We start from the raw sequence: 13,651 nt of genomic DNA on the forward strand, positions 1-13,651 counted from the left end.
GTGGAAGGTGCAGATGATCTGCCTGCTCTGTCAGGATAATGGCTGTGTTATGACATGGATGGAACTATGGCTTTAGGCAGGCCAGGTTTGGCCTTGGGGAGCCTCAAGGAAGAAACCTCTGGCATTTGTGAGCAGGTGAAGTACAGAGCAGAAAAAACCAGCTGTGCTCCATGCTGATCATTACATTTCATAAACAAGAGTTTATATGCTACTTTTTTTCTTACTAGAAATGGGACTTGTAAATTTTTATTATGAACTTCAGAAAAGTCTCCTTAATGATGGCTGAGAACAGCTATGACACATCTTTCTCTTCTCAGGTAATGGGGATTTACCTCAACAGCTGTGACTCCCAGAGAACGTTGGTGGATGAACACTTGGTGAGCCTTACCACAAACTGCACAACCACAGCTAAAACCAGCACATTTAGCAATGCATCTACATTCAGCCTGTACCTGGGGCTAAACTGTAATAGTTGCTCCATTACCCAACAACCCCTCACCAGCCAGGGAGGGGAATCGGGGAAAGGAGACTCGTGGGTAGAAGTGAAACAGATTTAATGAAACACCACCAATACCAACAGAGATACACAGAGTTATACTCAGCCAAATGTGACAGGAGAGGCCAGACTAGGAGCAGGAGGAACCCCACAGCAGCTCCCTCCCCTTCCCTAGCAAACCTTCCCCTTTATAATGACCATGACATGATGGGAGGGGCTACCCCTGTAGCTCACTCAGGTCAGCTGCCCTGGCTGACTCCAAACTGCTGACAGCCTGTCTGCCATGGCTGGGCTGGGATTCTGTCCCAGCCAAACCAGGACAGGAATGTATTAAATGTTGTACCAATAATTTAAATTCTCATAGTTAACAATAGTACAAGCATTCCCATTTTTTAGGCTGGTGCCACCATACTAAAGGAGGCTAAAGGACTGTTTGGAATAACGTCCACATTGAAAAGGATACTACTTTCATGCATACACCTATACTAGCTAAAACCTGTGCCTCTGATGGGCAGGGGCTTAACTCGAGGCATGTGAGCAGTTCTGTTCAGCTGGTCTGGGTTTCTCTGTAGGAGTGGGGCCCATATGCTATGGTGTTAGTTTGCTATTCAAACACAGAGAGCATGCACTCCTTCTTCTTGAGAAACTCTACATACAGTTATCACAAGTTATTTTGACTTCACAAAATGCTGTTGTCCTTCTGCATAAAATAATTTACATGTTTCAGGGACTGATGGAGTTGAGACAGTCTAAATACAGTTTAAGAAAACAACCCTGGTAAATCTGTGCCTGAGCAAAGACTCCAGATCAGCCTGGGGCAGCGCTGTGACATGCCTTGACTTCCTTCTTCCCTTCTGCACAGGAAATGTGTTCTTATATTTGACTTTTTCTGTAAATAAATGGAGCATAATCAGGAAAACACTCACTAGCTTTGGACTCCAGCTTGTGAGCCGTGTGGGGAAAATATCAAAATATTTTGAGGCATATTTTGGCTAGGCTACTGTAAGATATGGCTGAGATGTGACAGAATCAACCATGTGCCAGACCTGACCTGGATAAAGCCTCTTCGGTACTTGTCTGAGTACGGGAGCTAGAAATACTGCAGCAAAGCGGGATGTTTGTTGTGCTGATTTGCGTCTCAATGGCTGGGTTTCTCCTCCAGCTGCAGCTGCTCCTGCCTGAGCTCCAGGAGCAAATGAAACCACATTGGGCAATGGTGGTGGCACACAGAGCCCTCTCTCCACGCCTTGCAAGCCAGTTAGCTTCTCCACTCTTGATACTTTGGGACACAAAGCAGAGACTTTTTTTGCCTTAAATCAAGTATTTTCTACTTTTCTCAAAATCTCCCATACGAGATTAATAACTGCCACCCAGTAGAATGTCTCATGGGATTTGTTTTCTTTAGGGGTTGCGAACGAAATGATGTTTGTGCCACGTCTCCAGATCACCCTTCACCTTGCTCCCAGCACCTGCTGTTCTGCCCAACAGGGACTAAGAGGAATTGGGAGAAATAGAAAAAAAGATCTAAAGAATAGGGTAAAGCCTGAGATGGGAAGACCTAAAAACCTCAGAAAGTAAGACAGAGACTGTTAGGAACAACACTGAGGTATAACCAGATGCAGTATCAGAAGTGTCTAATGTGGCCGATTAAATTTAAGACACAGATTCAGATTGACCTTACAGAGCTGAGACTGCTTTGTATACAGCTCAGGCAAAACAGTACTGGAAGCTTAAATCGGGTGCTTGTTAAAAGCCTGAATGCAGTTAATAGCATCATGTTGTTATGTGAAATGCCTTCTGGAGGAAGATAAACAATTTCAGTTTGTTATGGCTTTCTTTCCCACATGGACAAATGGGCCCAGGACCAAACTGTCTCTCAGCAGAAAGCCTTCCATCTCTGCACTCATGCAGCAGGTCACAGTTAACTGATTTTAATATCCTTCCTGGACACTCACTGGTGGAGCTGTTCCAATCAATGCTCTACAGTTAAAGTTCTTAATGACACTTCATTTTTTACCTTCCTTGACTCTTCTGCTGCTCATGCTACTGTTGAGTATTCCTTTGTATCTGGCCTGCTTTTTGTCTCTCTGTGCTAGTGTATGCTGAGCTATTATTTCCAAAAGCTAAATTTTGAGCACTCTCACCTTATTCCAAAGTTCCTAAGAAAAAGCAGAAACACTACTACAATAATTCTCATGAAAACCCAAACAAATAAACCAACTAAACACTTGCATGATTCAGAAAGACAAAGACATATTCATGCCCACATCAAAGAATGACACAATTGTACTTGCCTCTTCTTTTTGTTCTGGTACCTCCTGCTTTCATTCCAAGTTATGTAATTGCATGTTTTCCCAGTCTATCCAGATTAGGTAAGAAACACATTTTCAAAAGTACATAATCACTGAAGGATGCAGCTAGGCATCTACCCAAGCAGGTGAAATCCCATAAAATTGTCTTCGATCCTTAAGCACCTTCAAAACTCTGCCCTTGAGTGTTCCAGAACAAGGGCTTATCTTTCCTGGAAAACCACAAACATTTGTAAGTGTCACTAAAAACTACAGGACTAGCAAGAATTTGGTTAAAAGATACCGGGATAGAACAACATAAAAATAGGGCATAACTGGAGAAAAGCAATCTGAAGAAAAGAGATTAATACTTCTAACAGATGAGGAAAAAGGAAAATTACTGAGAAAATGCGCTTCAAGATAACTCTGTTTTCTGGCATTGCTTCCAAAACATCTTAGCTAAATTCCAATGTTTTTCTATGCAAATTCAATAGCACACAACATGTATCTTCCATCAATAGAATTGTCCCTTGTATAATCTCATGACTTAACAGTGCTGACAAACATACAGAGCTTTACTAACAGTAGGACCAATGGATTTTGGAACGTGTGTAGTAATGATTTAATGTAATGAACTTTTGCATCATGATTAGAAACGAGACCTTATCATTAGCAGAGGCTCAATCAGCAGATCTAAGAGAGGCTGCCAGATCATGATACAAGTCATTTGTCTCTCTCTGCTACAGAAAAAAAGGGGAAACCTTTCGTGCCACTCCTGAAACAAAACTAAAGGTCAGCCTTTGAATGGTATCCAAACCTTTTTCTCTCATAGTACTACAAATAAATTGCTGTCCTGCAAACTCTAGTACTTTGTCAGTAGTTCATTGCTCCATGCAGCAGCAGAAGGAACAAGGCATGACAGCGAGTATTTAACTAAGTGAGCCCAAGTTTCTGCAGATTTGGAACCCTCTTTGTGTTCCAAAACAACCACTGGCAAGAGGGAAAAGTTCAGCTGCAGATACATGTGTTCCTGTGAAGGCACAAAGAAACCACGCGCTAGTTTGACAGAAAAGAAGGTAGGGTCAGCCAGTACTTCATGACAGCACAAACAAGTATCCAAACTACAACTAACAGGCTTCAAGGGGCTTACAGAGCTTCACCCAGAATAGATGTCTCCTTTTTCACTTCTGAAAAATATCGGGTGTTCTCTGTGTTTTCTGCAAAATAAATGATGACAACCTTTCTTCAGTACGTTAGCACTCTCTTCTCTGTTTTGGTTATCTTTCCTCTCTCGTCATTTATGCTAAGTGCAGAGTATTGCTTTTTCTTAACAAAGAATTATACTTTTAACACCACAAAATAATCCCACAGTATAGTTTATGGCTTGTGACCTGTCTTTTCTAGCGGGCCACGTGTTGTTATGGTGTTCTCACTGCTCTGAATACCCCTGGCAAGCGCAGCAGTCCTTCCTGAGCGGTACGAACACTGTTACGGCAGGTACTGGGATAGCTCTATGTGCCCAATTTCCCAGAGGAAGGCATGCCATGTTGCATAAATAATTGTGGAAGGTGTACAAAATTAGGATGAAAGCCTTTATTTTCCCTCCGCCTCATTTTCATTTTGTTGAGAGGATGGGTAAAGTACCTGACACTGCTTCTCTCACCTACAAGCTTTCAAGCGGGGACCATGGAAATAGGCACAGAAAGAGGTTGACTCATGCTCTTTAGCCATCTCAGGCTCTCTGGTGAGCACAGCCAGAGCTGACTTTTGGAAGGCTGAGGTAACACGCAGCCTCATTACCTTCTACGTGTACATTTCTCCCTCCAACCTAAGGAAAAAGAATTTAAGATACCTTTCACAGTATGCTGATGTATTGCATTCATCTCCAATCTTCATACATAGACTGTCGGAGGTTTTGGAAAACATTTTAAAAGGCAAAAGGAGGGAAAAACATTCCCAAATGTGATGGTTTTACAGAAGGGCAAGGATCGCCCCAGCTCTTGCTATGATACCCAGTACTGTTTTTCTTTTGAGATTCTCATTTTTAACTGAAACTGAACTGAAAATTAAAGTTTTCTAGGTAGCTAGGATCAATTACAATCTGCACCTGTAACAAGTTTGATTACAATAGGGGTTTTCACTGCTGTTTTCTCTAAGAAAATGAAAATGCAGAGAAGCTGATTTGGCCTTTATCTTCTTCAGTCTAAAGAAATATTAAAATGCAAAACTCCAATATTTTTATTGAAATAAACGTTACTCTCACCACAAAGCAGGAGTGATGACTCATGACATGAATACATCTCCAAGTCAAGCCTTTTACTGTGCATAAACTGGGATGATTTGATCTTTCACAGATCAGAAACTGTTTTGCAGCTGAATATTAAATACAGTTAATATTGTAATTTTGGAGGAAGCGTTGGAATTTTACATTATAGAAATCTATTCGTACAACTTTGAGAATTACTATAATATGGTCAGGAAGTGTAACACTAATAGTAAGCAATCAAAAACCACACTATTTCCTTCTTTGTTCAACTATAAACCCAAGAATGCAGCAGCTAACCAAATTGAAAAAAATACTTCAATTACAGATCTTTTAGGCTATTTAAATTCTATTTTTAAGCAGAAAACACTAGATATTCAGATCATACCTCTAGTTTGTAACACAAAATCATAAATGATATGCAGTTGCAGGAATTATTCTTAGTTTGGCTTTCTAAGCATGTCTGCTTATGCAATGTGCCAATACTACTAAGTCCATAGAAATCAGAAACATTAAGAAAAACTTTTAACACTCATAAAAGAAAAAAAGAGATTAAACTCTTTTCACCAGCTCCTTCCAGGGGCTGTACAGGTGTGCTCTCTTCTCTAAAGCAGAAGAAAGTTATTTTATGAGTGAGAGCTTTTCAAGAGAACTCTTTAAAAATACAGGTTGAAAGAGAAGAGAGGGCTAAAGCATTTCTCTAACAATCACAACAATTCTTTGATCTTCTTCATTCCACGAACACCATGGATTTTATCCAAACAACAGCAGCTTATGAGCCACAGCACACATATGTAAGGTACGTTCAGATTACCAGTTAAATGCAGTTTTGAAGAGCTTTTACAGGATGTGTGAAATATGCTGAAGTAGGAAAATAAACAACTGTGCAATGTAACAAGTGTTCTTAATGTTTCTTTATTAGTTTAAAGGAACCCGGAGCTAATAACAATCTGTCTCTTACAGTTCAGAGCAAAGCTATTGATCAACAGCTACTTACTTTGCATTGGCTTCCCTTGGGAAGTTGTTGAGAACAGTTACATACACCACAGAATTATATTTTTTGCACTTAATACAGCATGTAAGTTAACAAACTTCTTCAAACATGATACATAAGGGAAGGAAGGAACCTCTAGGGTCTACAGTATTCCTGTGTTAACTGGTTTCCTATGCTTTCCTATATTTTTTTTTTTTTTTTAATACAAGGCTTCTCTACGATCGTCAGATCTGTATTCTTAAAGACAACAAACGGTTACAAAAAGTCTCAACTTAGACACGCTACAAAAATCAAATCATAACTGAGTAACTGTCTGACTAGCATTAAACTTTTGTGCGTAATGAGGTTTTATTTAAGAATAGACGCACAGGAGAACACTAGGTTAATTTTCTTTCTTTGTTTATGTCCTGTAGAAGTAAGGGGATACCACGCAGAAATGGAAACCTGCCTGGCGTTTTGTCTTGATTAAAATTCAGCACATTAAACAGGTTAGATCTGTGGATACATGACAAACCAAAGCCTCAGCATCTGCCCATTCCAGCGTCTTGCAAAGGTTCATTTTGTACCACTCTAGTTCAGCGCATTCTGAGATCGGAAGAGGCACTAATGAACTGACAGAAGTGTACTATCATACCACGTACAGCTTCAGCTGAAACTTTTAATTGTGGAATTAAATCAAAATAATGCTTTCAACTTGGCAGCAGAATATGTGCCCAGGACTAAAGGGATGCTGAAGCCAATAAAATTCTATAAAATAATCTTCATGCTCTGAATGACACTTTTGAATGATCTTGCAAGACACAGTGAAGTACATGAATTGTAACGGGTAGCATGATGGACTGAGCGAAGGAAAGAGGCATTCACAATGAGACGAGGCAGACAAATGATTAGTCAAAAGGCATCTTACATGGTAATTTTAATGCTTAAAGAAGGCAATAACTTTAAAAGTTACTCTACTTCACATTTTAGATAAGAGCTCTCACTTCGGTAAATATCAATCCGTATCTCTAGAGTAAACCCCTTATTATACCGAGTTGAAAGAAACACAAGTCAGCTGAACCGCTCTTCTGGGAGGTGCTTGAAGGAGTGTAATCAAATTTCTGCTTCACTGAGCTTACAAATCTTCAGGTGACGATGTTACTGCTTCAGACTCTATATTTTGCTTTGCCATGATCATTGATAACACATATGTGCTGAAAAAAACCCAACACTGATTGCAACAACATAGTTGATTACATTATTAATAATTACAAAATTTTTCAGAAATACTTTCGCTTGACCATTCTAGTGACCTTGTAATCGCCCCTTCCTTTCTGGAGACCTGAAACTGAATTCTGATTTTGCTTTCTAGCAAGTTTTTCCACTTGAAATTCCCAGCTTTGAGGTCCACTCCTGGGAGCACCACAAGAAGCAAAGGCAATGATTGCATCTTTTTTCCATCATTATCGCACTGAGAAAAGGGGCAGGCAACATAGCAGTAAAAGTCCAGACCTGTCTCGACCGTAGCTGTGTTTCACATTTTACTGCTATCTCTGCACGTACTGGGAAGAGTGGACTGGTGAGGTCCTAGGCTCACAGAAGGTGATAGCGTAGCAGAGGTGTGACTTCTGCTCTTAGGGGGAAGAGATGGGAAGGAACCATTCACAGCACTGAGCAGTGACTCCCCTTTGGACTATCTGAGGTTTTGCAGGGAGGTCTACACTCACTGAAAGGATCCTAACCGTGACATTAAGGCTGCAGGGAAGAGGCAAATTATGGGGTATTTAAGACACCCTGGAAAGCTAAGAGACTGATTTTTTTTTTTTTTAATAAATTTTTTTAAAAGAAACTTACGTTTAGATCTCTGAAGTGCTCGTTGTAGTCTAAGGCATAACCTACCACAAATAAGTCTGGAATTTCAAATCCGTAATCTGTATTGAGACAAGTAACAAACACCATCAATACAAGATTAGTGGCCATTATACAGCCCTTAATTCATGTGTTGGTTCTCTGACGAGCTATAGATATATGTAAACAGTTGAGGTTATGGTACTTCTGACTCTGAGACATCAAGGTGAGCAGTAGCCCTATACCTATTCCCACCCACAGACTATTTGTGACAGGCATGTGAGTAGGCAGTGGAGCGTAGGAAAGCGATGTGCAGCTATCAGTGGCACAACAGACACATTGCGCGATGAAGCCAAAATCAGAGCTGAAAAATTCTGCCTATGTTTGGAAGCTCCTTTGATACATGTGTGTGATGACAACTGTCTAGTATCACGCTAATGATGAAAAAAAAGTACAATTTTAATTCAGAAGTAACTTTCAGAGAATTGCCTATTTTCTTCTGGGAACAACAAAAAACTATTTTGTATCTTATGCTATCAAAACATGTCAAATGCTTCCTAAATTAAAGTCCCAACCTTATGAAGACTCATGCACATGCTTAACAAAGTGAATGCATGCAGTGTAGCCAAATCACACAACTCGCACACTTCAGGCTAAGCATACGTATGAATCTTTTTGAGTGTGAAGGTCTGTGCAGTATCAGCACTAATAAAACAAGTTAGACTCTTTCCAAATTGTTCACTAAGTAACTAGAGAAAAACACAACCTTATAGACACAAAAACAGGTCAGCATAAATAATTTTACAGGTAATTCAAGTAAGGAATTTATTCAACTATTAAAAACTGTGGATAATAGTCACTTTGGAGTCAAATTCAAGTAAGAAAATGACACAGCACTATCAGTGATTCCCAAGAATGATCTCTGATGTTTTATAAAATTCATCACAGTATGAACAAACAAGGATAAAACCTGTTTCATTTTACAAGTTAATACATAAAAATATTAAGCTACCCTTAATGAACTAATTTTATGTATTTTTTTATATGTTTAACATTAATGAATCCAGTCAAATATATACTTCAATTTACTGGATTAAATTCTAAATACTAAAAATATCATGGTATAAAAAGTTGTATAACAAAATGTTTGGGTCACCGTTCAGATTATTGGGCTAAAATCGCAGGGCTGTGCCCAACACCGAGTAACTTTTGCTTCATAAAGTTTTCCTCTCTCCCACATCCCAAATCAAGACCCTTCATGCTGTCTCCTGATACTCACCTGCCTACTCTCCTTCTACCCTCCTCCCCAGCTCAGCTGACCAGAGCCTTCTTCAGTAGCAAATACTGGTTGATCTCTTCTAGATGGATCTATTCTTTTCAGTATGTAGCCACATACCTGTTATTATATCATTTATTCTAATAAGTCTAAAATGACAATAGCTTGGTATAGCTCCATTTATGGCTTCATCATAGCACAGTAGAAGTAATAATTCAGAGACAAGTGGTGCTGGTGTGACACAAACAGAGCAGCAGGAGGAAGTTTAAAAAGCCTAATTTATCTTTTGCTTTTTGGGGGGTGGGGTTTAATTATAATATCTTTGTTTACCCTTTAAACAATACCTTTCAAAAATAATAAAAAGTGTTATTCTGTTATAAAAATGTAAAACTTGTGAATAACTAGGTCAAAATAAAACACCTTTGACATTCAGATGGAATCCTGCAGCTCCTGCAAAGAGATGCAACGAGGAAAGAAAAAGAAGAAAGGGACTTCCTCTTCTATGTAGTTTGTCAGAGAGAGAAGATAAAGTACTCACCTTTCATGGATAAAATTAAACCCTTTCATAACTTCCCTATAAAGCTAGTACTTCACAGACAACACCAGACTATATCAGGCTAGGCTTTCCACACCATCATTATCCAGATCTTTTCATTGCATCCCACAGCCCCATTGACAACTGATACTTTGCAATGCTTCTAGCAGTTCACAGAACGACATGGAAAGCAAGTGGTAGAACAGTGGTAACTTCTTGTACTGTCACATATAGATTTTCACAACAACACTTACAATCTGGTCTGTACCCATCAGGCCGAGATGTTCTTTTCACCAACAAACTGTAATTAAAAACAAAATAAAACCCATATAAATCTAGATATTTACCTGAATAACATGCATAAAACTACTCCCTTTATCAACAAACATTCGAGCCATGTGAATCACTGTTCTCGTTCTGCTTCTCCTCCTGACAAGGTACTGATGGCAGGGAAGAGATGGGTGTGTTCCCCTTCAAAGTCCATCAGTGCCAGTCTTCAAATGGCTGAAGGGTCACTGCCGCTGCAGAACAATACAAAAGCATTTCCTCTCCTTTCCCCCACCCTCCTCTCAGTGACTCAGGCAGCTCCTCTGCGGAGCTCCCCATGCGGTACTGCAGCACGGAATTAAAGCAGGATCTCAGAATGGGAATCTCCACTGAAAAATATCTTGGGCTAGGCTAACTACTAAGTTTTGTGAATGTTTTACTCACCTTGCCACTTTAATCATTTTTGGCTTGTATTTTTCTATATTATTAAGCAGAACCTTCATAGTCCTTCCAGTTCCAACAATATCCTTACAAAACATAAAAAATAGAGTAAGTAAAAGAACAAAGGAAAGCTGAAAAGAGGAAATCTGGACAATGACTGAGCAGTTTCACCTTATTTTGTGGAAATGACGTATTTTTCCCAGTGTATTGTTAGCCACATCCAAAAAAGTTTGTAATTGAGCTCACGCTCTTTGAAGCAAGCACTTTCTTCTCATAAAATAACCAGTTACAGGACTGTCCCCTCCCTCTTGAAAAAACAGCTTTTCCTAGTACTTAGGAAGTAACATGGGACTGGAGATGACTTTACTGGGCACTGCAAGGATGCAGGGATCACTTCTCATGTTGTGCTCAAGACCACCGTATGTCAAGCCCTGTCAGGGCTAAATCTGCCCTATTTGTCGTTTTATCAGTCCAGTACAAATGAGTATTCTCCAGAGCTGCTCTACCCAACCCGATCTGAATGAGTTCGGTAGATACCTGGCTACAAAACTGACCATGACATGGAGAGACACTTGATCCTGAACTCTGTGGGTGTGGACTTTTATTAGCAACGCCTTGTCTCTGCTCCCCAGCTATCTAACAGCATCAACAAAATTTGCTGCAAATTTTTTTCGTTTCTGCTACAACATTAGCAAATATGGAGCTCCTAGCAGTTATTCAGGCAACAGCTATCTCTATGGACAATGACTTTTTTTTCCCTCCTTTGCTAAGAAAAGGCATTCCATCATTTATACATATCCTTCATTCTACGGTCCAGCTTACTTCCCACACAAGCAGACTGGGCCTGAAATGCCAGTCAGATCCTGATGTGCTCTCTAACCATTCCGGTTGCTTTTCCAACATTTTAAAAGAGAACGACCTACATTGATTAAAAGGGAATTTGCAGCATCAGTGAGGTGACACATTCTTTTCCTCTACAACTGAACACTATTGATTTACATCAGCAAAGTATCTGTGATGGGCCCTCCCCACAGAAGGATGCAGGAGGCAATGCTAATGAGCAGGAGTCAGGGGACTTGAGAGAATGACTGACATTCTCAGCCAGCCTGTGAACAACCATGAAGTTGTAAAGCATGTGCAGGGCTGTGCTACTATCTCAAAGTCATGCAACTGAGAAGTGCAGGGCATCACTGCAGTTGATTCATTGTCCTCCAAGGAACAGAACAACTTGTAGAACAGGAGTTGACGAAGCCATAGAAAGAACAAATCAAATGAAACAGAAACAGAGACTCCTGGGTAACACAAGGCAGAGTGCCAATTACAGCAGCAACATAGTCTGATCCCTCACGCAATTGCAAAAAGACTGAGAGGTCATTAAGCAAATCAACCCCTCTCCCTCTTCACCACCTCCCAGCTAAAGAAGTGTAAACACAGAGGGGTTAGAAACTGAACACACAATTGTGACTTGACTACGTGACTTTACATACAATATAAACACCCAACTTACCTCCACAATTAGAACATTCTGAAAGAAACAAACAAAAAGGAATACAATTATACAATATTCACAAACTGAAAGAAACAAACGTTTGAAAAAGAGAAACATAGATAGATAGGTCCATGTGCATACATACGACATGGCAGAACACAAGGAGTTTCCTGTTTCAGTTTTGTGCACTGAAAAAAGAGCCAGCCATAAGAGCAAGCCCTGCAGTCAGGGGCTAAAAACTTTATTCAGCTCTGTCTAGGTTATCCTCTGTGCAAGAACGGATGTAGCTTTGGAAAATAAAATTAAATGGAAGAAATCCAAATGGGATGAGCTTCACTTCATTCCAGTGTGTCTAGCTGTGTACTACAGCGTACCCTATAGTTCACTAAAATACTGTTTCCAATGGTAATATGAGACTATAGCAATAATATTCTTACTCACAAATAAATGCTCTTCCTCCCTCCCCTTGCCCCCCCCCAACCTCACAGTACTCTCTTTCTCTTCCAATACTGCTGCTGAAATCAGTAGTATTACTTGAAGAGAAGGGGAGTGGTCCAGTCAAGAGCAATGATGTCAAGCCTTATGACAGAATGATCACACAGGCTGATCTTTTTGCTGAAATGGTTCATCACTGTTCCAGGAATCACAATACCTAAAGTGATTTCTGTTCTTCTATTAAAAGCAATAAGAAGTAGTAATGTCCTTATTAGAATAAATAAAAATCTCCTAGAGGGCATTATCATACATATGTTCAAAAGGATGGACTCATAATCTTGCATTAAGATCTACTTTCTGGGGTAAAACCTGCAACAGCAAGAGGGAAGCTATTTCACAGATACCTCTACCTATCTATCTATGTATACATCTTATATGCATATAGTGTGTCCTGCAAGACCTTGAGACAGTTTCATCCACGCAATATCCACCAGACTAGCTTACATTCCAGTTCCTCTCTGTCAGGCTTGTTGGCTTTGCTACATACATAACATGGAGACCACCTAACTTACTTTTCCATCACAGAATCCCAAGGTTAAGAGTTCTGAGAAAGATTCAAACACTATGAAGGAGGAGTGTGCGAAGGGAGCGTGCCCATAAACAGCACACCTTTGACAGTTTCATTACCTGATACATAAATCTGTTTTTAATCTTCAAAACAGAAGTTATTAATATAAATTATCCATATTTATAGTCATACTGCAGTTCCTCCTAACAATCACAGTGCTCGGTAGGGAGACATAGCATGCTTCATGCATCAACCACTGCAGAAACATGTTACCACACACTGTATTACCCCTGGATGCTTCTGAAATGGCAAAACACTTGGTAAAGGTGTGGAGGGAACTCCTGGTAGCAGGTCAGCAGATGTCAGCAATGGAGATATCACTCACGAAAGCCACTAATTTAGACTGAGCTCCAGTGGAATGTGTATTAATCTTGGAGGGTGCCTCCTTTTTGATGTTTTCATAACAGGTTTCACTGGTGGTTATCCTGCTTGACACTCCTGACTTTAAACCTCTCAGCTGCTGACACAAACAGCTCTGGATCTGAAAGACCTAATCCTGTAGAGGTAAAAAGTCAAAGGGCTTTTAACAACAGAAGTCCGAAGATGCTCTGCCTCTAGAAATTTCTTCATTCAAGACAGAATCGAAGTATGTCAGTCCTCTAGATAAGATGAAGAGACCAAAACCATGTTCAGGAGAAGCTTATGACAGGTATGCAGGGACACATTTCTTGAAGGAAGCCAGCTGGATCCAAAAAAGGTTTGCCTCTCATCT

The 13,651-nt window shown here is 40.0% G+C and overlaps 1 protein-coding gene across 1 annotated transcript in view; it reads right to left on the reverse strand.

The window, feature by feature from the left end:
- Positions 1-7,186: 7,186 nt before the first annotated feature.
- PRTFDC1 (phosphoribosyl transferase domain containing 1) overlaps positions 7,187-13,651 on the reverse strand; it is a 48,802-nt gene continuing 42,337 nt past the window's right edge. The window contains exons 5-9 of the mRNA XM_086466852.1: positions 11,895-11,912; positions 10,391-10,473; positions 9,934-9,980; positions 7,875-7,951; positions 7,187-7,234 (exon numbers count right to left, since the gene is read on the reverse strand). Of these exons, the coding sequence (XP_086322978.1) occupies positions 7,187-7,234; positions 7,875-7,951; positions 9,934-9,980; positions 10,391-10,473; positions 11,895-11,912 (273 nt within the window). The remainder of the gene's footprint in view (positions 7,235-7,874; positions 7,952-9,933; positions 9,981-10,390; positions 10,474-11,894; positions 11,913-13,651) is intronic.

Source organism: Leptosomus discolor, chromosome 6, assembly GCF_034619465.1.
Source record: "Leptosomus discolor isolate bLepDis1 chromosome 6, bLepDis1.hap2, whole genome shotgun sequence".
Taxonomy (NCBI): Eukaryota; Metazoa; Chordata; class Aves; order Leptosomiformes; family Leptosomidae; genus Leptosomus; species Leptosomus discolor.